General features: G+C 37.8%; 1 protein-coding gene across 12 annotated transcripts in view; it reads right to left on the bottom strand.

Moving 5' to 3' along the window:
* Positions 1–26262, bottom strand: part of LOC106083555 (synapse-associated protein of 47 kDa) — a 236268-nt gene extending 210006 nt beyond the window's left edge. For 2 of the 12 annotated variants that reach the window (XM_059363811.1, XM_059363801.1), the window contains exons 1-2: positions 18224–18531; positions 16940–17417 (exon numbers count right to left, since the gene is read on the bottom strand). In XM_059363811.1, coding sequence (XP_059219794.1) covers positions 16940–17115 — 176 coding nt within the window. In that variant the 5' untranslated portion in view covers positions 17116–17417; positions 18224–18531. Of the gene's footprint in view, positions 1–16939; positions 17418–18145; positions 18532–26224 lie in introns of those variants that run through there. The other 10 variants (XM_059363804.1, XM_059363808.1, XM_059363805.1 and 7 more) reach the window with 10 other exon arrangements.
* Between the last annotated feature and the right edge of the window lie 114 nt (positions 26263–26376).

Genomic DNA, 26376 nt, shown 5'->3' with positions numbered 1-26376 from the left:
TTTTATAGAACAAGTTCATTGGTGAACTTTTTTATAGAACAAGTTCATTGGTGAACTTTTTTATAGAAAAAGTTCATTGGTGAACTTTTTTATAGAAAAAGTTCATTGGTGAACTTTTTTATAGAAAAAGTTCATTGGTGAACTTTTTTATAGAAAAAGTTCATTGGTGAACTTATTTATACAAAAAGTTCATTGGTGAACTTTTTTACAGAAAAAGTTCATTGGTGAACTTTTTTATAGAAAAAGTTCATTGGTGAACTTTTTTATAGAAAAAGTTCATTGGTGAACTTTTTTATAGAAAAAGGTCATTGGTGAACTTTTTTATAGAAAAAGTTCATTGGTGAACTTTTTTATAGAAAAAGTTCATTGGTGAACTTTTTTATAGAAAAAGTTCATTGGTGAACTTTTTTATAGAAAAAGTTCATTGGTGAACTTTTTTATAGAAAAAGTTCATTGGTGAACTTTTTTATAGAAAAAGTTCATTGGTGAACTTTTTTATAGAAAAAGTTCATTGGTGAACTCTTCTATAGAAAAAGTTCATTGGTGAACTTTTTTATAGAAAAAGTTCATTGGTGAACTTTTTTATAGAACAAGTTCATTGGTGAACTTTTTTATAGAAAAAGTTTATTGGTGAACTTTTTTATAGAAAAAGTTCATTGGTGAACTTTTTTATAGAAAAAGTTCATTGGTGAACTTTTTTATAGAAAAAGTTCATTGGTGAACTTTTTTATAGAAAAAGCTCATTGGTGAACTTTTTTATAGAAAAAGTTCATTGGTGAACTTTTTTATAGAAAAAGTTCATTGGTGAACTATTTTATTGAAAAAGTTCATTGGTGAAAATATAATAGAAAAATTTCATTTATTCGTTTATGTATGCATTAATAAGGCCATAGCTTATTGAATATTGTGTATACTGCATACTTTTAGGAGTTTCCTTTCAAAGAGTTCTATTTTTTACATAAAACTCTACTCCAGATCAAAAAATTGTGTGTGTTTTGAATAAATTAACTTTAGATTTTTTGTATATCCTAAGCTTTTCAAAGTTCTTTTAATCTTAAGCAGCACATAGCAAAAGTTTTTCCCAGATAACTTTAACAACATATATATTTTTAGAAAAATGTTGCATATTTGTAGGCAGTTAAATCAATGACATGAAATTGGGTGTCATGATGTTTTATATTACAGTTACGAGTATTCAAACCTGCTGCTGCGACTATAATCTCCAGACACTTTTTATTACATTTTCGTTATAAAAATGTCATTTATTGTCAATGTTTTTTGCTTTTTGGCCATGCACAGTTTGCAACACAACATTTTTTAGGCTTTGAAATTTTATTATCTTTTTTTAATGATTCTATGATATTTTGTTACACAATTCGATTTTTTGCTTTCTTCCTGTTTTAAGGCGTAATACTTTTTACTGCTTGTAAAATATTTTATTGATATTTTGTAAGGCTGATAAGAGACCGTAAAATGTTTTGTTTTTGTCATGAATATGTTGACTCGCTTTGAGGCGTATATTTGTAAAGAAAAACACACTTTTAGTCTGTTTTCAATATATTTCATAAGATTTAAGATTTTTAAATCAACGCCAAGGGCGATTTTACCCTTTTCGGCCTGAAAAAAAAAAACGTATTTCACCATCTTCCCTTTAGCATATAGATAACCTCTTGTTAAATGTAGAATACTTTTAGGGTATTTATATACTATATGTGCAGCATACTCTTGAAATATATGCTTATGTTTGCCCTTTCCCTTTTACAATCCATTTACATTTTATTCAAGTACTGTGCCACTTTAGCTTTTGGTAGTCCGTATATGTTTTAGGTATTTTATGTAGGTTTTGAATCCTTTGGCTGCTTTCATTTTAGCAAATTTTTGCTTTTACTTGTCCGTACGATTTACGATATCTCAAAATGGCCCAAATAACATGTCCTTGGGGAGATATTAGCTGGTGCTAGCTCCCTAGCTAACCCCTAAAAACTACTTTGACCTTTTTCCTTTCGGCATAAAAACGAGCCTTTTTGGAAGCCAACAAATCCTTTTTGCAAATTTTCAAAACTCAACATTGATTTTACAGACTGAAACCTGGTAAGAATGTCCCTACATTTGCCCTAGCTTGAGTTTTGAATGGAGAAATGACACAAACATGTTACCTTTAATTATAATAAAATCTAAAGAGATTATTTTTTTTTATTTTGGCCTACCAGTCAGTGAGCCGCTGTACATATTACTGATGTGGCTTCGTTTTCGTTTTGTTATTTTCACAGGTGTGTAAAAAGGCCAAATGGTTATTCCAGCCAAGGTCAATAAAACACGTCAAATTTAAGGATACAACAGAGAATGCGAAAGAATTGAAGCACATGATACAATGGCATATGCAAATACTATTTGCCTAAACAGCAAAAGTAGTTTTGCATGTTCAGTCTGCTTTGGTGAGCCAACAACAACAACTAACAATGGCAAAGGCGTGCCTTGGTTGGTTGGGTGTTGTAGTGTCAAGAAAAAAATCAACACTGACATGCAAGGATTTCAGCATGTGTTTGTCTTTTCGGTTTTCTAACTAAGGGGCATACATACAAGTCAACAAACAAACAAGGATTATGCCATAGGCATAGGATAGCATAGCCATGTAAGTTCTTGGCCCTTTTGCTGGTGGAAAAATCATTGGCAAGGTCTTTAATTTGCTAGTTTTAAATTAGATTTGTTGCTTTAAGCCAGCAAACCATGGTCCAAGCCATTTGGATTTTACACATTCCTGTCTAGTTCTATAGGAAATAGGTTTAAAGGTGTTGGGAGTGTGGAAAGAAAAATGTTGTCCAACTATTGGTATCCATTAACAGTCTCTTTGTTTCATAATTCGGCAGTAAAATATCAAGACAGCAGTAGCCGATGGATTAACAGCTTTGCTATTTTCTGCAAATTTGCCCAAGATTCATTCCATTAAGGAACAGAGGCAAATTCCTCACATATCAATGAGTGCAGTCCGATTCAAGTTTAAGAAATGTCGCCAGCATTAGGAGGGGATAACCACCACTGAAAATTTTATGATAGTCTCGCTAGGGTTTGAACCCAGGCATTTAGCGTCATAGATGGACATGCTCCTTTTTCTACCAGAGATAAAACGTTTTTGTTTACATTTCTGCCAAGAAAACACATACCAAAAACTTGGATGGTTGGAACATCCATGAAATTAAAGCAGCAGTAATCCGACGGTAAGATAACAAAGCACCAGGAGCCGTTAGGTTAACAGCTTAGATACTTTTAACCGTAATTATAACGCTTCTATTCAAAATGTTGTCCGGAAAACACATACCCGGAAAATTTTATTCTAATAAAGCTGAACAAATAGTTAGCCGTCAAAAAAATAAAATGGCAGCTGGTGCCGATGGTTCAACAGCTTAGATATTTCTTACCGTAGTTAAAATGGTGTACAGAAGCATTTTAAATCCATTTTGCCGCGAAAACTCATCTCAGCCGAGTCCGAACTGCGTGCCGCAGTGCAACACCTCTTTGGAGAGAAGTTTTACCTCACAAATGTTGCCAGCATTAGGAGGGGAAACCACCGCCGAAAAATTTTCTGATGATCTCGCCAGGATTCGAACCCAGGCGTTCTGCGTCATTGGGGGACATGCTAACCTCTACGCTACGGTGGCTTAGATATTACAAATCAACAGTAAAAATTTTAAACTCTAATAAAGGTAAATCCGCAGTATGCTAGCTGAGAAATAACAATGCAGCAGGAGCTGATGGGTTACCAACGTAGACGTTTAAATCGAAGGTGAATGTTTCTGTCTATAATATGTTCAGAAGATTAAGAAGATGATTAATCAGGAATGGAAAAACATTACTGTTTACTTAATCCAACAGAATGACAACAAGGCCGGCGAAGCCAATGGATTAACAACTTCCATGGAACAACAATAGCTGGAGTTATCCCCAGTTTACCTTAGACACAGGAGCCACGGAGGCATTGTTCACGCATAGGTTTCATTCATCTACAGCAGCGTTATAGTGCCTAAATCACGCCGTGACCTAGTGTCGTGAGTGAATAACGCCTTGAAGACCATAAAAGCTAATGTTTTGCCAAGTTTTTCTCGGTAACAGACGCCACGGAGGCATTGTTGAAGTTTTATTCGTCTACACACATGTCTCGTTGAACTAATGCCTAAGTCATGCCGCGATTGAATCCCGTCTCTGTGGCTAAAATAGCAGGAGTTTTGCCCAATGTGACTCAGTCACAGGAGTCACTAAGCTACCATTCACGCCTACATTCTATCCATCCATCTACAACTGCATCGTAGTGAATTAATTACTTTGTGATCTAGTGCTTAATGTAATTATGCTTTATTCACTCACGGCGTGACTACAATAGCCAGCGTTTTGCCCAATGACACAGAAGCAACTGAGCCATTGTGAAGCATACGTTCCACCCGGCGGCTTAGTGCTTGAATCACGACCCCGTGACTAACGTTATGCCCAGTGTCCCTCAGACACAAAAGCAACTGAACCATTGTTTGAGCGCAGTTGTGATGGAGCCTTAGTCACGCCGTGAGCGAATCATGTCTCTGTGGCTATAATAGCCAGGGTTTTATTCAATGTCCTTTAGACACATGACCACTGAGCTATTGTTCGCACACACTTTCCGTCCATCTACACCAACGTCCCAGTATTCTAGAGCCTCAAACACTATGTGAGTGAATCACGTCTATGTAACTGAAACCGCATGCTTTCGCTCTGTGTCCCTAAAACACAGCAATTGTTCTCGCATGCTTTGCGTCTGTCTACTTATACGTTCTTTGATCCCAGTTCCTTAATCACGCCTCTGCAACTATAATCGCCAGCGTTTTGCTCCCAGTAGCCACTGGGCCATCGTTCACGCATACCTTTCGTCTAAAGACTCACACGTCAGGGAATCCTAGCGCCTCAATCACGCCGTGAGTGAATCACGACTCTGTAACTGATATGGGCAATATTTTTGGGCAATATTTTTGGTCTGTCTACTCATACATCCGCGGATCCCAGTTCTTCAATCACGCCGTGAGTGAATCACGTGTCAGTAAATACAATCACCAGCATTTTGTGCGTTTTTTTGTGTCCCTGAGACACAGTAGCCACGTGACCATTGTTCACGCATAACTAACGTCCGTCTACTTACACGTACCGGAATCCTAGCGCCTGAATCACGAAGAGCGTGAATCACAACTCCGTAACTGAAACCGCATACTTTTTGCTTTGTGTGTCTAAAACACGTCCTGCAGCCTAGCGCCTCAAACACGGCGTGAGTGAATCACGTCTATGTAACTGAAACCGCTGCTTTTCGCTCTGGGCCCCTAAAACACAGTAGCTACTGAGCAATTGTTCGCGAATACTTTCCGTCTGTCACTTATAAGTCCGCGGATCCCAGTTCCTCAATCACGCCGTGAGTGAATCACGTCTCTGTAACTATAGTCGCCAGCGTTTTGCTTTTTGTCTCACAGACACAGTAGCCACTGGGCCATCGTTCACGCATACCTTCAGTCCATCTATTCAAACGTCACGGTAGCCTAGCGCCTCTAACACACCGTGAGTGAATCACGTCTATGTAACTGAAACCGCATCCTTCTTTCTCTGTGCTCCTTAAACCTAGAAGTCACAGAGCAATTGTTAGCGCATACTTTCCGTTTGTCTACTTATACGTGTTTGGATCCCAGTTCCTCAATCACGCCGTGAGTGAATCACGTCTCTGTAACTATAGTCGCCAGCGTTTTGCTCTTTGTCTCGGAGACACAGTAGCCACTGGGCCATCGTTCACGCATACTTTCCGTCCATCTATTCATACGTCCCGGTATCCTAGCGCTTCTTACACGCCGTGAGTGAATCACGTCTCTGTAACTGAAACCGCTGCGTTTTTCTCTGTGCTCCTAAAACCTGGAAGTCATGGAGCAATTGCTGCGTTTTTCTCTGTGCTCCTTAAACCTAGAAGTCACTGAGCAATTGTTTGCGCATACTTTCCGTCTGTCTACTTATACGTGTTTCGATCCCAGTTCCTCAATCACGCCGTGAATGAATCACGTCTCTGTAACTATAGTTGCCAGCGTTTTGATTTTTGTCTCGCAGACACAATAGCCACTTGGCCATTGTTCGCACATATTTTCCGTCCGTTTACTCACAAGTGTCGGGATCCTAGCGCCTCAATCACGCCGTGAGTGAATCATAACTCTGTAACTACAACCGCCAGCATATTGTTCAGTGTTTCGCAGACCTAGGAGCAACTGAGCCATTGTTCAAGCGGTCTTCAGGTTTGTCTACACCAACGTCCTGGTGTTTAAGCGTATTAAACATGCCGTGAGTGAATCACTCCTCTGTAACTTTAACCGCCAGCGTTTTGTTTAGCATCCCTCAGACACAGGAGCCACTGAGCCATTATTTGCAAATTATTTTCATCAGGCTACGCACACGTCATGGCATCCATTTCCTCAATCACAATAACAGCGTCTTGGCCTGTATCTCTCAGACACCGGAGCCACCGAACTATCTCAAACGCGTCCTATTCGTCCGTTTACCGATAAATCTCAGTTACGTAGACCGCTCGTCATGGTTTCCGCGAGCATATACACCCTACCGAACCAGGCATAGTCAGACCATGGAGTGTTCTCCTTGGGCCGCAATCACTTTTCTAAGGTTAAAACAAACACCAAAGTGAAACATTTTAAATACGATTAAAGGACCAATTTGCGGCATTTTTTGTAGAAAAAAAGCTTAATGTCCTGAAATTATTAGAAGGATATTTTCGAAGAATATGATCATGACCTAGACTATCTCGTGCCATTTTTATTATATAAATTATATAAATTTTTCTATTTCATTAGTTCTCATCACCAGAAATGGTGTGGTTTATAAAAATTCCAGAAAACTTCGAGATTCTTTGGAACAAAGCTGAAGAAAAACAAATTCTAATTGAAATTCTCTAAACATAAAATCCTTGGAAGCTATTATTCAATTTTTTTTTAACTTAATCCATATCTTTTGAAATGGCTTAGCAAGAAAGGTCATTTGTTATATCAAAAACATCTCAGCCATGCAAGTATTTCATGACCAGAATACAAAATCAGAAATCAGATTTTTTCCTTTAAAATAGGTCAAATTTTATAGAAAAATATACGATAGCTTTTTAGTTTCCTCATATTATTTTCTGTTTTTTGAAACTTGAATCATTTGACTTTTGCTACTTCTGTGGCAAGACTTCCCAGAATCATCAGAAAACTAGACCATATGGCTTAGAAATATTTGCCTTTTCTTACTAATAAAACAACATTCATATGCATGTATGTATGGTGTATAAAGCTATTTAGGACTCCAAGATTTCGTGACCATCTGCAAACAATGATTCAATTTCTGGCTTTCACCATTTCGTCTCACAGTTGGGCATTCCTATACTCCATGCCATTGCCAAGAGGTAGGAGGTAAGAAACAAAGTTGGTAGTACGCAAACGCAGAAACCCAAACCCCCTTTTCGGGAACTTGTCTCACTTCTCACCCTGCCCCGTGTCAAGCACAAACAAATCTTTCCTTCCTTCCTTCTCACTTGTATGCCTGCTAAACAGCTAGCAATGTGGTTTAAAGAGGGATAAGCTCAAAAGAATTTACTCTCATTAATGAGAACATTAAACGAAACCGAAAAGAATCCTTGCAGCCATAACACAACGGAAAGCAGTAAGTGTGAGTCTTCCAAGTCCTTGTGTGTATGTGTGTGTCCCTCCGTTGTGTATGTGTGTGTGTGCTTCTAATATTTGACCTCTATGCTTATTTAGACAGCAAAATAAGAGAATTACAAAAAGCGAAGGAATGAAATAAAATAAAAATGGGTAGCGCAAAAACAAAACAAAAAAAAACAAACATTCGGCGAAATGTACATTTCAACATTTCCAATTTTCACTATTCGCCTTTGTCAATGTGTCCGAGTGCTATCAATACCAAATAGCTTTACTCCCATAGACATTGTGTCTGACACATTTCCCTTTCCCTAGCAGCCCAAGTTGGCTAGCACATGCCATATAGCATTTTGCAACCACAACCACTCTAAAGAGTATGGGCCAAAGGCCATCTGGGGGGAGGAACATTTCAAAAGGGTTGATGATTGAGTTACAATGCAATAATTGCTTGGCCCCATTTTAAATGATTGTGGTGAAAGAAATTTTACAACAGTTCGTTTATTCCTAACCTAGTTATAATTTATTGATTCCTTTATTTTTTTTTTTGTAAAAATGATTTATGAAAGCCAGTATCTGTGAAATTGAAAAAAAAAAACACATAGAATTGTTTTTCTCAAGGATTTAAAGGCTTTGCGGAACAAAACTTTTAACTGTCTGAGTGTGAAAGTAAACGTTTATTACAAACGAAAAACAGTTACTGGAAACATAAAATAGTAACAAAAAAAAGGTAAAACGATTACTAAAAGACTACAAAAAGTTTTGTGGAATGCTCTAAAAGCTAATCAAACTTTGTTTCTGTCTGAGTGTGAAAGTAAACGTTTATTACAAACGAAAAACAGTTACTGGAAACATAAAATAGTAACAAAAAAGGTAAAACGATTACTAAAAGACTACAAAAAGTTTTGTGGAATGCTCTAAAAGCTAATCGATGGCTTAATATAAGAAGCGCTTAACTATATTTGTTGTTACTTTACAGGAGAAGGAAGAAGTGAAAGCGTGCCAAGTTCGGCCTGGCCGAATCTTATATACCCTCCATCATGAATCGCATTTGTCAAGTCCTTTGCCCGAAATCTCTTTATAGGCAAACAAAAGATTATGGATAAGTATTGCTATTGGAGCTAAGCCAAGTTATGAACATACTTGGTTTGGCTGTTGAAGACCAAAGTAAAAGTCATTGTGCAAAATTTCAGCCAAATCGGATAACAATTGCGCCCTCTAGTGGCTCAAGAAGTAAAATCGGGAGAGCTGTTTATATGAGAACTATATCAGGTAACGAACGCATTCAGACCATATTTGGCAAGCATGTTGAAGGTCATAGATGAAGTCGTTGTACCAAATTTCAACCAAATCGTATAAGAATTGCGCCCCCTATAGGCTCAAAAAGTATAATCTGGAGATCGGTTTATATGGGAGCTATATCAGGTTATGAACTGATTTGAACCATATTTGCCACAGTTGTTGGAAGTCAAAATAAATCGCTTCGTGCAAAATTTCAGCCAAATCGGATAATAATTGCGCCCTCTAGCGGCTCAAAAAATCAAGATCCGAGATCGGTTTATATGGGAGCTATATCAGGTTATGAATTGATTTTGACGATACTCATCCCAGTGGTTGAAAAACATAACCAAACACTTCATACTAATTTTCAGCCAAATCGGATAAAAATTGCGCCCTCTAGCAGCGCAGCGGTTTATATGGCAGCTATATCAAGCCTATTTGCAATCCTAACTGACCTACACTAATAGGAAGTATTCAACCAAAATTTCAAGTGTCTACCTCTTTTCCTTCGAAAGGACAAATCTTAAATTTTCGGCCAAGTTTTTAGTTTGGTGGACTGCGATGGGAAAGAAGTACAGCGTAGGGATAGTACAACAGGTTCAGAGAATATGTTGTCTTGGCACGGAGAAGGAGCAATGAGGACCACGCCCAACTAGGGCACTGGATACTAATCCAGATATTCGACCCATAGACGGGAGAATAGATAGAGAATAGGAGCCGGTCATACCATCGAGGCGACGATAGCAAACCTGAATGGAAGCGAGACACTACTGCTGGAGTCACAGTCTTGGATTGACGGAACTCTGTTATGATCATCATTGAGAATCCAGGGACTGAGATCTGTTTTCGACTGCCTGACCATAATTCGGTCCTGCAGGAGGAGATCCGGGCGATCACGGAATGCGTGGGGTAGTGTGGTGTTAACGCAAGGACGTCAAGTGTGGACATCTTTACGAACAGCAAAATGCAAATTTTGCCCATGAACATTCCACTAAGGAACAGGGGCAAACTTCTTACATATAAATGAGTGCAGTCCAATTCAAGTTTAAGCTCAATGATAAGGGGCCTCCCTTTTATAGCCGACACCTCTTTGGAGAGAAATTTTACATGGCCATAGTACCTCACAAATGTTGCCAGCATTAGGAGGGGAAAAACCACCACTGAAAATTTTTTCTGATGGTCTCGCCAGGATTTGAACCCAGGCGTTCAGCGTCATAGGCGGACATGCTAACCTCTGCGCTGGCCAGTAAAATGGCCAATAACAACTAGGACTGTAAAGACGCGAAAAGTCTTGTAGTGTAAGAGGGAGATTAACGCCTTCTCTGAGAAAGGCACGATCCGCATCGTTTGGGTGCCGGGTCATAGCTGAGTAAGGGAGAATGAAAGAGCGGAAGATTTGGCAGTGAAGGTCAGAGAACGGCTATCAATAAACTTGGTTAACCTGAAGCCTTTCGGGCCGACGCAATCTGACTTAGGAGCTTGGAGGACGAACGATTATGTAACACTGTGAAACAACGAAACGGTCGGTAGGATGACGAAAATTCTATGGGGAGATGCGGATCTTGAAAAGACGAGGCATTCACTGAGTACAGTTTTCGGTATCATAACAGAACACAAAGAACTACGACCTCACTTATGCAAAAATCGGTGCGGCAAGGGATAGCATGTGTAGGATATGCGGGGAAAATGATGCAACGTTGGAAAAATTCTTTTGCCATAAACCGGCTTTCCCGGCTAACAGACACCGGCACTTAGACATAAACCAACTTAGGGGCCTGGAATGGAAGACAATTAACGATTTTGTAATAGGCATGGAATTCGTGACTTAGATTTTCTTCTTCGAAGTTAGTTTTTAGTATTTAGAGCGCACAACAAGCCGATTACTGGCTAATTTTATGTCCTAACCTAACCCATTAACGATGAATGTGTAGAAAAATCCCCAAAAAGAGAGATATCCTAGCAAAATTTCAGTTCAAGTTAGGTTCAATAGACAATAATTTTCTTTGCAGTAAAATCATAAAAGAAGTTGCTTAGAATATAAATTTTGTTTAGAATTTAATTTTGATAAAAAAAAGTCACTTCGTTAATACACTCAGAGAAAAGTTGATACCAAACGTACTCATTTCAGTACCATACGGTATTGATAGTTAAAGCAACACCGTATGGTACAAAAACAATCCCATGCCAGCCGGTTGTACGTACCGGATTGACCCGATGGAGTTCTTCATCGGCAAGGGCTGCCCCCTCAGTGTATAAAACACTGCTACAACAACAACAACAAAACAATACCGAATGGTATGGATGAAACATAAAATGATTAAAACCGTTAAGTACTAGCCTTATTACCGAACTGGTATTGGTTTTAATACCAATCTGTTATTAGTACCAGGTTTAGTAAAAATGGAATTTTCTTTGAATAACAAAACTATACATCTTATTGGAAAACCTATTAAAAGATGCCGTTTAACCATATTCCATTTAGGCTCTTTTAACATTAAGAGCAATGTTTGTGTGAAGAGCAAAAGATTTTTGTGTTTGTTGCTTTGGAATTGTTGGGTAAATTGGATTTGAAGAAGGGAAGCAAGATTTTACTTGTTTTCTATTGCGCTTGTGTAATCAAATCATTTTTAAGAGCCCTGTTCAAATTCAGATGTGTGCTTTGCAACCTACTCTAGTTAAGGTGGTATGTAAAGCACCATGTTCCATTTGACATCGTCCACTGATGGTCGTTTCTTGGTCGATTTTGAAATCGCGATACGGATAGACAGTCAAACGCTGCGAGCAAGATCACACTGTTGCTGCCTTGAAATGTTTTTTGCAATGCTATTCTTTGTATAGAAAGCATTAAACAAAGGTCTTAAGCCGGACTATATCTTGCAATGGAATCTCAATTTTACTTAATATCAAAAATACACTCAAAAAAATAAAACATATCCAACTTTAGCCATAAACGGAGGATTCTTGAACGTAGCAGACTTTGAGTAAACTCTTTAGCAGATTCACCAACGGTAAAAGGACCTTTCTTTTGTCCTAAAACCAAAAATCTCTTCAATGGTAAAAGTGTTTCGATGGCCCCAAACTTTAATTCGATTACCAGACCAATAATTATTCTTTTGAGTCTCTCCTACTAGACAGAAAGGGTGAAAATTATAGACCAGTGATAGGCAAAAATCAGGGATTTGGAGCGGAGCGGAACGGAACGAAGCGGAACGGAGCGGAACGGAGCAGAGCGGAGCAGAGCGGATTTTTGCCGAAGCGGAATTTTTTGAACCCGCAACGGAGCGGGAGCGGACCGGTTTCCAATCTCAAAATCCGCTCCGCTCTAAAAATCATTGAAATGCACATGTTTTGGTTTACGAACTTTGGCGATTTAAAACAAAAATTTAAAGTTATTATTATTAAAGCATGAGAAAAATTATCGTAATAGAGAACAGATTTGTACCAATTTTAAAAAGTTTGGTCTCAAAGTCAAAACAAGTGGAAACCAACTAAGTGAGGTAGGACCGAATCTTGTATACCATTCGCCATTGAGTGCATTTGTCAAGTTCTTTGCAAGGTTTCTCTTTATAGGCAGAAACTCAACAAGGACCAAGCAACAAACTCTATGGATTTTTATATCCACCACCATAGGATAGTGGGTACATTCATTTAGTCATTCCGCTTGCATTTCATCGAAATAACCATTTTCGTTTGTAATCACGCTACAGCCTTTTAAAATTCTGATATTGAGCTAAAGTTTGGCACATATTCGTATTTTGTTTATACCCAGGTTAAATTCTTTAACGAGCTATACAGACTATATTTAGATATAGCTGCCTGATAGACCGATCTGCCGGTTTTGGTCCTCAAGACCATAAAATCTGTTTCATTGTCCGATTTCGCAGAAATTGTAAATCGCAAGTTGTACTAGGGCACCCATACCTACCGATTTAAGGACACGTTTATCATCTGATTTTGTTGAAATTTGAAAGAATTACATTCTGTCGGCATTCCCAACGAGTTAGGTCCATATAGAACTTTATTTAGATATAGCTGCCATATAGGCCGGTCTGCCGATTGGGGGCATTACCCATATAAGCCTCATTTTTTACCCTATTTCGGTGAAATTTATAACAGTGAGTTGCACTAGGCCTCTCATTGTCAGAACTAAATATAGTCCAGATCGGACCAAATTAGGATACAGCTGCCATATAAACCGATCTACCGATTAAGCGGTTTAAGCCTATAAAAAGCCATATTTTCCTATTTCGCTGAAATTTAGAGCAATGAGTCGAACTAGATTTCCCGTTGTTCGAACCAAATTTGGTCCAGATCCGATCATATTTTGATATAAATTTGGAACATGGAGTTGGACTCTAGCCACCCGATATCCGAAACGCGTATGGTCCATATCCATATTTGGATATAGCTGCCATATGAACCGATATGCAGATCTTGTATCTTAAACCATAAAGTCTTCATATACAATCTGATTTCCTTGAAATGTTTTGCTCTGACTTATACAAACTACTCTGCACCTGAACCAAATATGATCCAAATCGGCGCGTACTTGAACATTAAGTTAGATATAGTAGGCATATAATAAATATATACATGGTGGTGGGTATCCACGGCTGATCTCTATGCGTTTGAATTTGTTTTTTGAGAATTTGTTTTCGTTAGAATGTATTCTGGTATATACTTAAGAAGTTAAGTCTAAGGATATGTTTCTACAGCAGCACGTATCCAGACCATACTTGGCATGGACATTGGAGGTTATAGGAGAAATAATTATGCAAAATTTCAAAATAGGAAGTAAAATCGGGAGGTCGGATAGTACGGGAGTTGGGGTTCGTAGGAAATTTTACCCAAATTGGATAAGAATTGCGCCCTCTAGAGGCTCAAGAAGTACAATCGGGGGATCGATTTATATGGGGGCTATAAACGGTTATGGACCGATTAAGATTTCACTATACCAAAGTGTTGGAGGTCATAAAAGAAAGCGGTTTGCAAAATTTCAGCCAAATCCGGTTAGAATTGCTCCTTAGAGTTTCAAGAAATCAATTCAGGAGATCGGTTTATATTTGGGGCTTTAAAAGGATCCCCGCTCCGTTTCTCTGGCAAAAATACTCACACTATTGCAAATTACTGTGTACGTACACAAGGAAACAATCCCAAGCAAACCAACGGGTCTAGACACATTCTCAATAAACTTTTCCGTTTCTTTTTTCTTTGGCTGAGCAAAGAGCAGTCAGCATGTGGAGCAGCTCGGTCGAGTGCGGATGGAAAATGAAAATTTTTAAAGTTTCGTCTTAGAAACTAAAAAGCTGGTATGTCCAATGACAAAAATCATTAGAGCAACAGACAAACGGCTGCCAGGTACAAGAATACACAACAAGAATTTTTTTAGGCACATTCATTGCTTGGTAATATTTTCGCGATGTGGAAATATCTATCCCAAAGAAGGGATAAATTTCAGAAAAATGCATGAAATCTTTATATGAAACAATAGAACGATCCATATAATTTAATGTTTGAAGATTATTTCATGCAAAAGTTGACCGTGACTGCACCTCAAATGGTCCATCCACTTATTCCAATTTTGGCATACTCTTTCCAACATTTTGGCCGGTATCTCACAATTAAATGTTTCAATGTTGTATTGTCAATTGAAGTTTGTCTGTATAGACATGAGCTTTAACATAATCCAACAAAAAATAGTCTAAATGTATTTTATCGCACGATCTAGGCTGCCAATTGACCGGTCCCAAAGGTGAAATAAAATATTCACCAAACTGGCATTTCAAAAAGTCCATTCTTAGGCTCGCTGTGTTTGGATGTGGCACTGTCTTGCGGAAACCACATGTCATGCAAGTCAAGCTCTTGCAGAAAAGTTAGATTTCATCTCACAATAGAGCCCACCATTCGTTACGTTACGTTACGATTCGCATCATCTTTGAAGAAGTACGGTCCAATGATGACACCAGGCCATAAACCGCACCAAACTGTGACTTTTCTGGATACATTGGTTGCTCTTTTAATGCTTCTGGCTGATCTTCACTCCAAAATCGATAATTATGCCTATTTAAGTACCCATTGAACTTTCTTAACAGAGCACGCATTTTTATAATAAAATTCAATAATTTGCAAGTGTTGTTCGTTTGTAAGACCAAACTGAAGATGTTTGACAGTGAAACAAAACACAAAACGTTTGTGAGCTGTTTAAGCCAGTGTTGCCAAAAAGATAATTGCTAAAAAATCACCTTTTGTCAGGAATGAAAGGCATTGTCGGGGCAAAACGCTTTATATTTGTCACAAATTCTTGCAAGAATTTATCGCAAAAAACTGTAGTTACATCCTAAACAAAGTCAATCGTTTTTCACAAAAGAAGTTTACTTGTCAAAAACTTCGTTTATGAGAAACAATTTTTTTTTTCGTTTATAATACCGCAAACAAAATCCTCTCACCAAACGGCGACAGGCTAGAGAAAACAAGAATTTCTACGGCGCACAGATAGTTTGACAATAATTCGTCATAAATTCTTGCAATTTTATAGTAAGTCAATGTTTAGTCAATGTTTACTTATCGAACAGTTCATTTATGGCTAATGAATTATTTGTTACGTGTATCAAAGGATAACGGGTAATAGTTGCCTTCAAATATTGGCCCCTATATTGATATTTTAAATTCATATAGCGATGTCCGTCCATCCGTCCGTCCTTCCTATATGTTTCTCGGAAGCACGTGATATCTTTAACGAATTAAGTCAGCCGCTTCAAATTGTAGTCGGTCCATAATCGAACTTCTTAAGCACGAGGACCTGCAGAAAGCAGTTCTAATGCAAATTTATAAAAATCCATGGAGATTTATTGTAATGTCCTCCCATTATCCTTTTTTAATTTTTGACCATATAGAGAAAACCTACAAAGAAGTTGTCATATGCCATCAATGGTGTAGTGTATATACGATTCTGTCCATCGGAACTAACGCTTTTTTGCTTGTTAAGGCTAGTTGGTTTAATGAAAGGAAAGGAACTAGACGTCGTATTATCTCCCCCTTTGACATGACAAAGCGTTGAAATTTTCAATGCAAATCACATTGTAGACTGCCACCTTAACCTAACCTAACCCCAAGGCTGCAGACAGCCACTTTAAGCCAAAGCCAAAGGCTATCATTGTAGCAGAAAAAAAAACTTTTGTAACCTTAAGAAATAGGAAAATAAATTAAGTTAGACAATTTTATTGGAACAATTCGAAACGCTAAAGATCCTTTTTGCACATTCGAATATTTGTTGCACAATTTTTATCATGAGTTACACATTTTGGAGGTTATGTAGAAAAACTTTTTATTTAAGGAGAAACTCTTTTGGAAATTTTTCCGAAATCTAGTATACAATTTAAGTTATTTTATTCTAACCCTCAAGGCAATTAGGAAAATTAAAAATTTATTATAAATTCCTCAATGAAATCAATTGTCTTCTTCTTCCCGCCCTTAATACTTTCCCAAGTTTGGCGAAAAATATTAAAAACGAAACTTTTTTTCATAATAAATCACGTGTAGATTATGAACGAATGTACGAAAAAAAAGCATGTACGAAATTCTAGGTTAGATGTACACACATAGTATCCTTGAAGAGCAAAATGACGAAGAAAAGTCTCTCAGAGAGAAAATGGGTTTTCTCAACTGACTCAACTGAGAGCCAACGGTCATTGCCGAGAGAGAAAGAGAGAGAGAGAGAACTTAAGACTTTTTCTGTAACTATAACACTGGAATGTTATTGACAATCACCATTACCATCATCAGTGTCAGTATCAGCATCGGCCTATTGGAAATACAAATACTATTTATCACGTGTGCCAAAGCCAATACACTCCTTAAAGGGCGACCGAAAAAAAAGAGACCACAGGAACTTATGGGACTGGGTAGCTAGAGCTACTCTATTTTTCAAAACCAAGAGTGTAAACGAGGGGGAGCAAAAACTTACTTACCTCTTTGCACCTTCCTCGCCTTCGGCTCCTTCAGCTGTTGCTGCTGCTGGATCCTGATGTTCAGCTGCAGCAGCTGGTGCGGCTGCTGGTGCTCCATCGGCGGGAACATCTTCCTCGTTGCCACCCTTGACGGCACCCACCAATGATGTGAATTGATTTGTGATATTGGAAAACATTTTTGCAGGTGCTTTTTTGTTTTTTGTTCTTTGGGATTTGCGATTTGTTGCTTTGACGGTTGTTTTCTTTTCTTACTGCTCCTTCTTCTTTATTTTTATGCTTTAAATTAGTTCGACTTTTGTCTTTCCTGTTGTGTTTTTTTTTTGGGGGTTTTTTATTTAAATTTCCTAGGACACGTTTAATAGCACAATAATTATTACACTTGTAGCAAATTTTAGATTATTTTGCAGTTTTGCTTTTCTTCTGCTTGTTATTGTTGTTTTTTTTTTGCAAAAAATTTATGGATTACTCTTTTCTTTTGCTGTTTTAAGGTTAGGTTTAATTTAAGCAAACAAATTATCGAACAAATGCCAATCAAGTGAGAGTGTGACAGAGAGAGAGAGAGAGAGAGAGAGAGTAAAACAAATTATATGTCAAAAACAAGAGAACGCATAAAAACCGAGAGAGAGAGCGAAACGGAGAGAGAGAGCTTACAAACGAATTGAAAGGTAACTTATTTTCTAAACAAGGGGTGGCATTTGGGAGACTGACCCCCTTAGCACTAGAGAGTGAGAGATTTCTTTAATGGAAAGTTGGAGAGCAAATGCTCAACGAAACAAAACCGAAGTGAAGGTGATACATTTCACGTTGGACGACAAATGACAAAAAATTAAACTCTGAAGACGAAATCTCACGATTTGTATGGATACCACTTTTTTGTTAAAGCAAAGAAAAAAGGGGTTGTTACGTTGTTCGTTTTCTTTTTTTCATGAATGGTCTTCAATCTGCTTTTTTTAACACTCACAAAAATCCACAACCCATATTGTTATAAAACAAATTTTGAAATATTTTAAAAGAATAACAAATTGCAAATCTTTCATAATAACAACGAAATATTCAGTAAAATTTAGAAAAAAATCCCAAAGTTTCTCTTTCTCTTTGAGGGTGACAAACTAAAACTCTGCTGTTGTTGGGCCAAACGCAAAAAAAAAAATCAATAATTTTGCCTTAATTTTTCATTTTTTTTTTCACTTTAGCTTTAGCCTTTACAATTCAATATGCGTTTTGTGTAAAATCCTTGTTTCGTTTCTTTCGGTGTTAAAACTTTGTGATATGATGAGATTTTACTTTTTTTTTTATAACAAATTTCCTTTGAATACTATAGAAATTTCACTTTTTTCTTTTAATTGTTTTTTCTGAAAGCCTTTTTTTCTTGCTTTTCTTCTAAAAACTTTTTTGTCTGTATTGTTTAATTACAATTTTGAGATTTTTATTCTTTTGTGTATGTCTTCCTGCTCTGAATGTCCTCGGAGAACTGTTTGTGGTCTTTGGTGAATCTCTTTTCAAATAGCTTTACAAATGTGACACACGAGCCTCCAATACGAAGAACACATCCAAAACGATTTGAAAAGTTTTACTATACAATCACTACGACGACGACGACGACAATGGCAACCACTACACATGAGTGTCTACTACCGCCCAACCACCCACCACCACCAATGAGCACCAGAAAAAAAACGGTTTCCCTTAACTGGAATGTCATCTATCGATTGTTGAGAATGCCGAGGTGGGCAATAGTGTCATAATGTTAAAGACAAATAAAATAAAAAAGGAGAAATAATTTAATTAAAAATTTAAACAGATACATAAAAGTAAAATAAAATAAAATAAAATGGAATGAAATGGAATGAAATCGAATGGAATGAAATGTAATGAAATGGAATGAAATGAAAAGAAATGAAATGGAATGAAATGGAATGAAATGGAATGAAATGGAATGAAATGGAATGAAATGGAATGAAATGGAATGAAATGGAATGAAATGGAATGAAATGAAATGGAATGGAATGAAATGAAATGGAATGAAATGAAGTGGAATGGCATGGAATGAAATGAAATAGAATGACATGGAATGAAATGAAATGAAATGGAATGAAATAGAATGAAATGGAATGAAATGGAATGAAATGGAATGAAATGGAATGAAATGGAATGAAATGGAATGAAATGGAATGAAATGGAATGAAATGGAATGAAATGGAATGAAATGGAATGAAATGGAATGAAATGGAATGAAATGAAATGAAATGGAATGAAATGGAGTGAAATGAAATGAAATGAAATGAAATGAAATGAAATGAAATGAAATGAAATGGAATGAAATGGAATGGAATGAAATGGAATGGAATGGAATGGAATGGAATGGAATGGAATGGAATGGAATGGAATGGAATGGAATGGAATGGATTGGAATGGAATGAAATGAAATGAAATGAAATGAAATGAAATGAAATGGAATGGAATGAAATGAAATGAAATGAAATGAAATGAAATGAAATGAAAATAAATGAAATGGAATGAAATGAAATGAAATGGAATGAAATGGAATGAAATGGAATGAAATGGAATGAAATGGTATGAAATGGAATGAAATGGAATGAAATGAAATGGAATGGAATGAAATGAAATGGAATGAAATGGAATGAAATGGAATGCAATGGAATGAAATGGAATGAAATGGAATGAAATGGAATGAAATGGAATGAAATGGAATGAAATGGAATGAAATGGAATGAAATGAAATGAAATGGAATGAATTGGAATGAAATGGAATGAAATGGAATGAAATGGAATGGAATGAATTGGAATGAAATGGAATGAAATGGAATTAAATGGAATGAAATGGTATGAAATGGAGTGAAATAGAATGAAGTGGAATGAAATGGAATGAAATGAAATGAAATGAAATGAAATGAAATGAAATGGAATGAAATGAAATGAAATGGAATGAAATGGAATGAAATGGAATGAAATGGAATGAAATGGAATGAAATGGAATGAAATGGAGTGAAATGGAATGAAATGGAATGAAATGGAATGAAATGGAATGAAATGGAATGAAATGGAATGAAATGGAATGAAATGGAATGAAATGGAATGAAATGGAATGAAATGGAATGAAATGGAATGAAATGAAATGAAATGAAATGAAATGAAATGGAATGAAATGGAATGGAATGGAATGAAATGGAATGAAATGGAATGAAATGGAATGAAATGGAATGAAATGGAATGAAATTAAATGAAATAGAATGAAATAGAATGAAATGGAATGAAATTAAATAAAGTTAGGCTAAAAAATAATATAAAATAAAATAAAAAGCGTGCCAAGTTCGGCCGTGCCGAATCTTATATACCCTCCACCATAGATCGCATTTGTTGAGTTCTTTTCCCGATATCTCTTTTTAGGCAAACAAAGGACAAAATATGAGAATTGCTATAATATTGGAGCATTACCAAGTTATGGTCCGATTCGGGTCCGATGGGAGCTGTATCAAGCTATAGACCGGTTCGGACCATATTTGACATGTATGTTGTAGGTCATAGGAGAAGCTGTTGCATAAAATTTCAGTCAAATATGATAACAATTACGCCCTCAAGATCTCAGATCGGTTTATATGGCAGCTATATCAGATTATAAATCGCTTAGAACCATATTTGGCACAGTTGTTAGAAGTGATAATAAAACACCTCATGCAAAAATTCAGCCAAATCGGATAAGAATTGTGCCCTCTAGTCGCTCAAGAAGTCTATATTTAAGATCGGTTTATATGGCGGCTATATCAGGTCATAGACCGATTTAAACCATACTTATGACAGTCGTTGCAAGCCATAACTTAACCCGTCGTGCAAAATTTCAGCCAAATCGGATAGGAATTGCACCCCCTAGACGCTCAAGAAGTCAAGACCCCAGATAGGTTTATATGACAGCTATATCCGGTTATTGACCGATTTTAACCATACTCAACACAGTAATTTATGTCTAAAACTTTTGAATTGCTGTAACTTAAACACCGCTATTTACAAACTGGGGCCTACTGTTAAGTATGTCGCGAACACCGGTAGAAGGGCACCAAAAGTCCCAAAAGTTGACTATGAGCACTGCACGGAGTGGAACGCTAAGCTCTGATTTATATAGTGTTCATCGCAGATTCCTATGAATCTGTATGTACCGGGAATTTAGTATCCTACCGAGGTCTTCAGGTTATCACCGAGGACCCACATATTTCTCGATGTCTGAAAAGTGAGTAGAGAGATTCCGCTAGTAAAGGCTGAGATTTATACAGACCAATTTCACTTTTCTCACCATTAGCCTAGGCACTAATTCTCCCGAAACGCGCTCGATTCTTTCTATTCGCTGAGCATCAACATGGATTTCGTAAATTGCATAGCAAGACGACTGATTTGCACGTACAAGAGCGGCATATCAGGCAGGTCTAGACAACATTCATGCGGACACGGTAGCAGATGCAGCAAATGACTACCGGGTGAATATAGTCCTTGGAGAACGACCGCCTCCCATTGGACCTAAAGAAATTGACCTCCCCCGGCAAACCAGAGTAGTTCTGGCTCAATTACGTTCCGGCAGATGCAGCCGCCTCAACTCCTACAGAGAAAGGATTGATGCCGACGAGCAAGATGTATGTCCCGATTGTAACCAGGGACCGCACAATACTCGTCACCTGTTTAACTGCCCGGCTAGACCCACTTGACTCAGACCCAGATCCCTGTGGACGCACCCTATCTTAGTCGCAGAGTTCATGGTTCTTGACACTCAACAGAATTAAGCAGACGAAAGATAGATCACAATAAAGTGCTACAACAACAACTAATTTGCACAACATCACCATACTAATTAGTACTTGTGGCTCGTTCATGTTACGCTTTTTGAGAACATTTCAACACGTCCCTCCAGCCAGGCCTAAAAAGTTGGATCGCGAATTATTTGTGTGGTCCCCAGTCGTATGTGGAATTTCGGTCAAAGTCAAAGCCCCATGGAGTGAAGCAGGGAGTTCCCCACGACGGGAAGACATTTGCAGCGCTGTTAGACGACTTTACGATCATGGCTTCATGCGTTGATGCTATCTGGCATAGGTCAAACATCTGCCACACAAAGATCTTGCCGCTTATTTAGTTGCGTGAAGATATTCGACACTTAATCTTCAGCCACGTTTTTCAGCGAAATTAGGTCGGCCGCTGGATGGAGGGTTGGTAGCATTGCTATTTCGACCATCAACTACCTCAAGATACTTGGTGTCACATTTGACAGCCTTTGAAGGTCCTTCACATATACTACTGCAATTTGTGACAAAATCAGAAGAAGGCGATCCTAAAGACAACTTGCCAGCAACAATTGGGCTGCTATCAAACAAACCTTTTGAAATACATACTAGCAATTTACCGGTGTGGACTCGCTAGCAGAGCAACACGCAGTACAATAAGATTCAGACCTGCATGGCTGTTGTTGTTGTAGCCACATACCTTCAGACCTGCTAGAATGCTGCTCTCAACGAACTGCGGTCGGATATCTGTTGTTTTTGTAGCCACATGTTTCCATGTGGAGGTAGCAATCCGCGCCAAGCTCGATTCGGTCCATAAGACCGATCGCCGCAGAAACGTGATGGCCATTGGTTGTTTAAAGGCGCCAATAACTTGCCTTGTCATATCAAGCATCATAGGCACTCAGTATTTAAAGAAGAGCCGGTGCCGCTCGGCCCGAGAATCACCTCCATCAGGAGGCGAAGATGCCTCCAGTGCGTAGACACAATTACATGCAGTCTACATACAAATCAGTCTACAAAAGTGAATCTCTTTCTCTTTTACTGCAGTCCTTTAGTTGTTTTTAACCCCCACAGTTTCTGAAGGGAAGTTGAGATTAATACACAACTTTTTTGTCCAAATTTTAAGATTGTAATAAAATAATAACACGAGGAACTTTTTCATTTGTGAGGTACATTTCAGCCTCTCTTTAATGCCTGTGTGACATAAGACCTAAATTAGGATTGTACATCACTGCCAACCATAATGGAATAGTGGAAATTTATTTTATGTTTTCATTGGAAATATCCTTTGGCTCTCAGCTCAATAATGCGCATGTGTTGCATGCAATGCTCCACAACCTGACGAAGGAATGAAAAGAAAAAAATATTCCAAATACCGATACGAGACATATATGTACACATGTCTATGCACATGGAATGAAGTGTGGAGAAGAAATACCTAAACGGAATTTTAACAACGCGTGGCGTATATCAAATGAATCATAGAGAAGAAGCAGACGTTTAGGATTTTATCGTCATATTATAAAAATTGTCATATTCTTTAACATTTTCTCGATGACAAGAGGTTTTTTTGTTGGTTGTTTTGGCAACAGCTTGGGAAAAAGCCCTTGGGAAAACTGTCTTTTTTTTGCAAAACGTATCTGTTCAAGTTTCTTAGTGGAACAAATTTTTTTTTTCTAATTTGACACCATTTCCAAGAGGAAATAAAGTTGGAATACAATGCAGAAAAGGAATTAAAAATGGTTAAAAAAATGGCAAAATAAAAATTCGTCATTGCAGAGAGTTTCCAGTTGGGATTTGCATCGCTGTTTTATTTGCTCTGATATAACAACATTTCGACAATCCACCAAAATTTAGTTTTGCTTTGCTGTGTTTCCTTTATAAAATCAGCTGTGTTTTCTTTATAAAATCAGCTGATTTCAATAAGTTGGCGAACGAATCAAGGGACAAAAAGTGTGTGGTTTTGGCAGTTAGAAATTAATTTAGGGCCAGGACCACTAGGTTAGGCCAGGTTGAAAAAAAATGCATATATTAATCCGCCCCATGCCACTATGGATATACACATACAATCCCATGGCAGCCGGTTGTATGTACCGGATTGACCCGATGAATTCCTTCATCGGCAAGGGCTGCCGCCTCAGCGTACCACACACTGCTACTACTACTACTACTACCTAAGCCCGTAGTCAGCTTGTTGTGCGCTCTAAAACCTATAAAATAACCTCTAAAAAAAGTTTAAGTTAGGAATTTCGTGCTACTTACAAAATTCTTAATTGCTTTCAATACATCTCCCCTAAGTTGGTTCATATCTGGTTTTGTGTCTCCACAATTTCCAGGACCACTAACTTGCCACTCGATTCGATCTACAACAGTGTATTGTGTCTTCATTCATATTTGGATTGTGATAATTGTCCAGATCTATGAATTCCGCAATTTTGATGAGGAGTTCTCAGAGGAATCTGTGGTAAGTCGATTAGCATTGGTGGGGCAGGTGAAGAGGTAAAGAATGTTCTGTTGTCCCTGGTCAACACAAAAATTTAGTAGTTGCTATGAATTCCAGTCGAATATCGTTCAAATGAGGCAGCTGAATTTTCCGATTCCCCTCCTAATGCTGGCGAAATTTGTGAGGTACCATGGAATGCATAGAAGCCATGTAAAAACTTCTCCCCAAAGAGGTGTAGTACTGCGGCACGCTATTCGAACTCGGCTATGAAAAGGAGGCCCCTTATCATTGAGCTTAAAAAATTGAATCGGAGAGCACTCATTCATATGCCAGATGTTTGGCCCTATTCCTTAATGGCATGGCTAATATGCATTTGAATCTTCCGAACATTGTTGTTGCTGTTGTAGCCACACGTCTATATGTGGAGGTGGCGCTCCTCGTCTAGCACCTATAGGTGAGTAAGCTCGTTTCGGTCCAAAGGACCGATCGGCCCGGGAACATGGTGGCCATTGGTTATTTAAAGGCGCCTATAACTCGCTTTGTCATATCGAGCATCATAAACGCGCCCGGTAGCTCGCAGCTAAGCTTCTCGTGATAGCAATGAAGATCACACAGATCGGACCTCAAAGTCCGAACATTCTTAAGCCAAGACTGCTTTAGCTTGTCGAGGGAGGTTGGCTTCTTAAGGTGCTAGGGGCGTCGGATGATCTCCAAGAAATGCATACACTGAGTGGGTTTTTACCGTTTCTGATACCAATTAGCTCCCATGCTGATTCCATGTAGTTACATTGAAATTCTCTAACAATGCTAGCCAGGTGGAGTGTCCCAATTGTCTTGCCAATTGGTGAGAAAAGGATCGGACTGTACAATTCTGCTCATATGAAGTGCTTGAAGTGTTGTTGTAGCCACATTTTCATGTGGAGGTGGCGTTTCTCGATTTTTTGTTTGTTTCTCTTTCGAAACGATCTCAATCATCGAAGACTTTCTTTGCAAATGGAAAAGGAAAACCAGAGATCCTCGTCAAGCTCCTGTAGGTGAGCAAGCTCGTTCCGGTCCAAAAAAACCGATCGCCGCGGGAACAGGGCGATCATTGGTTATTTAAAAGTGCTTATAATTCACCTTGTCATATCGAGCATCATAGGCACTCAGTATTTATGCAAGAGCTAGTGCCGCCCGCCTCTCACTGAGATTTTCCACTTGATATCGCTGATTGTACGCGAGTGCCTTTGCAGCTACTCCGCATGGAGCGTTCCACTATACGCCACTATACGCATTCCACTATACGCAAACCTATGGATGCACCCGGTACCAATCAGCTGAGCTTCTCATGATAACATGAACACCACGAAGGTTGAAGATAGTATAGCCGCAAATTTGTGGATCTGAAGCAGTACATGGCCAGGAGTGAACCTGTATCAGGTTGAGTATATTAAAACAGAAGGTATTGACTGATATCCCACATCATAGGAGGAAAAATCAAGGACAATTTCGGAAATAAAATGTGATAAAAAGCAACCAACATAGTCAATACTATTTTTTAAATATACCCATTGCAAATTACAAATTGCAAATTTTGCCCATGAACATTCAGGAACAGGGGCATAGGTGGCTACTATGGTATACCATATAGGTATGTAAAATCCATACAATGTGCAATCCAGAACAGATTTTATGTTCAAAACCTAAAATTGAAAAATTGCACAACTACGCACTTACAGAAACAAAAAAGAAAAACAGTAATTAAATCCACTGGAATGCAAATTATAACAACATTCCTTGGCTTCTTTGTTCCTGCTACTGTTTCCTGTTTGTCTTTATCTCCATTGGAAATGGTGTTATTAGATTGGTGGGTGGTAGAAGGTGTAGCGATACGTTTCTTGTTTTGTCTCCAATTGGATTTTTCCACGCACACAATTGTCCTTTGTACTACATAAAATTATCTACATTGCATTGATAATGAAAAAGAAGTAATTTTTTTAACTCTCTTGCTCTCACTTGTTTGGAATATTTCGATAATTTTCTATTGTTTTTTGTTCATTTGTAATTTGTTTATTATTTCACCTAGGTAGTTGACTGTCACTTGGCTTCTTCTTCTTCTTTTACTTTTGAGTGAATTGAGTACACGACGAGTTGGTTGTTGTTATTCACAAAAATGGCACAGATCTATTGTGAATTGTTAAAAATTTATTGTGATATAAATTAAATTGAAGAAT

Source organism: Stomoxys calcitrans, chromosome 2 (assembly GCF_963082655.1).
Source record: "Stomoxys calcitrans chromosome 2, idStoCalc2.1, whole genome shotgun sequence".
In the NCBI taxonomy this organism is placed as follows: domain Eukaryota; kingdom Metazoa; phylum Arthropoda; class Insecta; order Diptera; family Muscidae; genus Stomoxys; species Stomoxys calcitrans.
The sequence above is the reverse complement of the archived record's forward strand: the minus strand, read 5'-3'. Positions and strand labels throughout refer to the sequence as shown.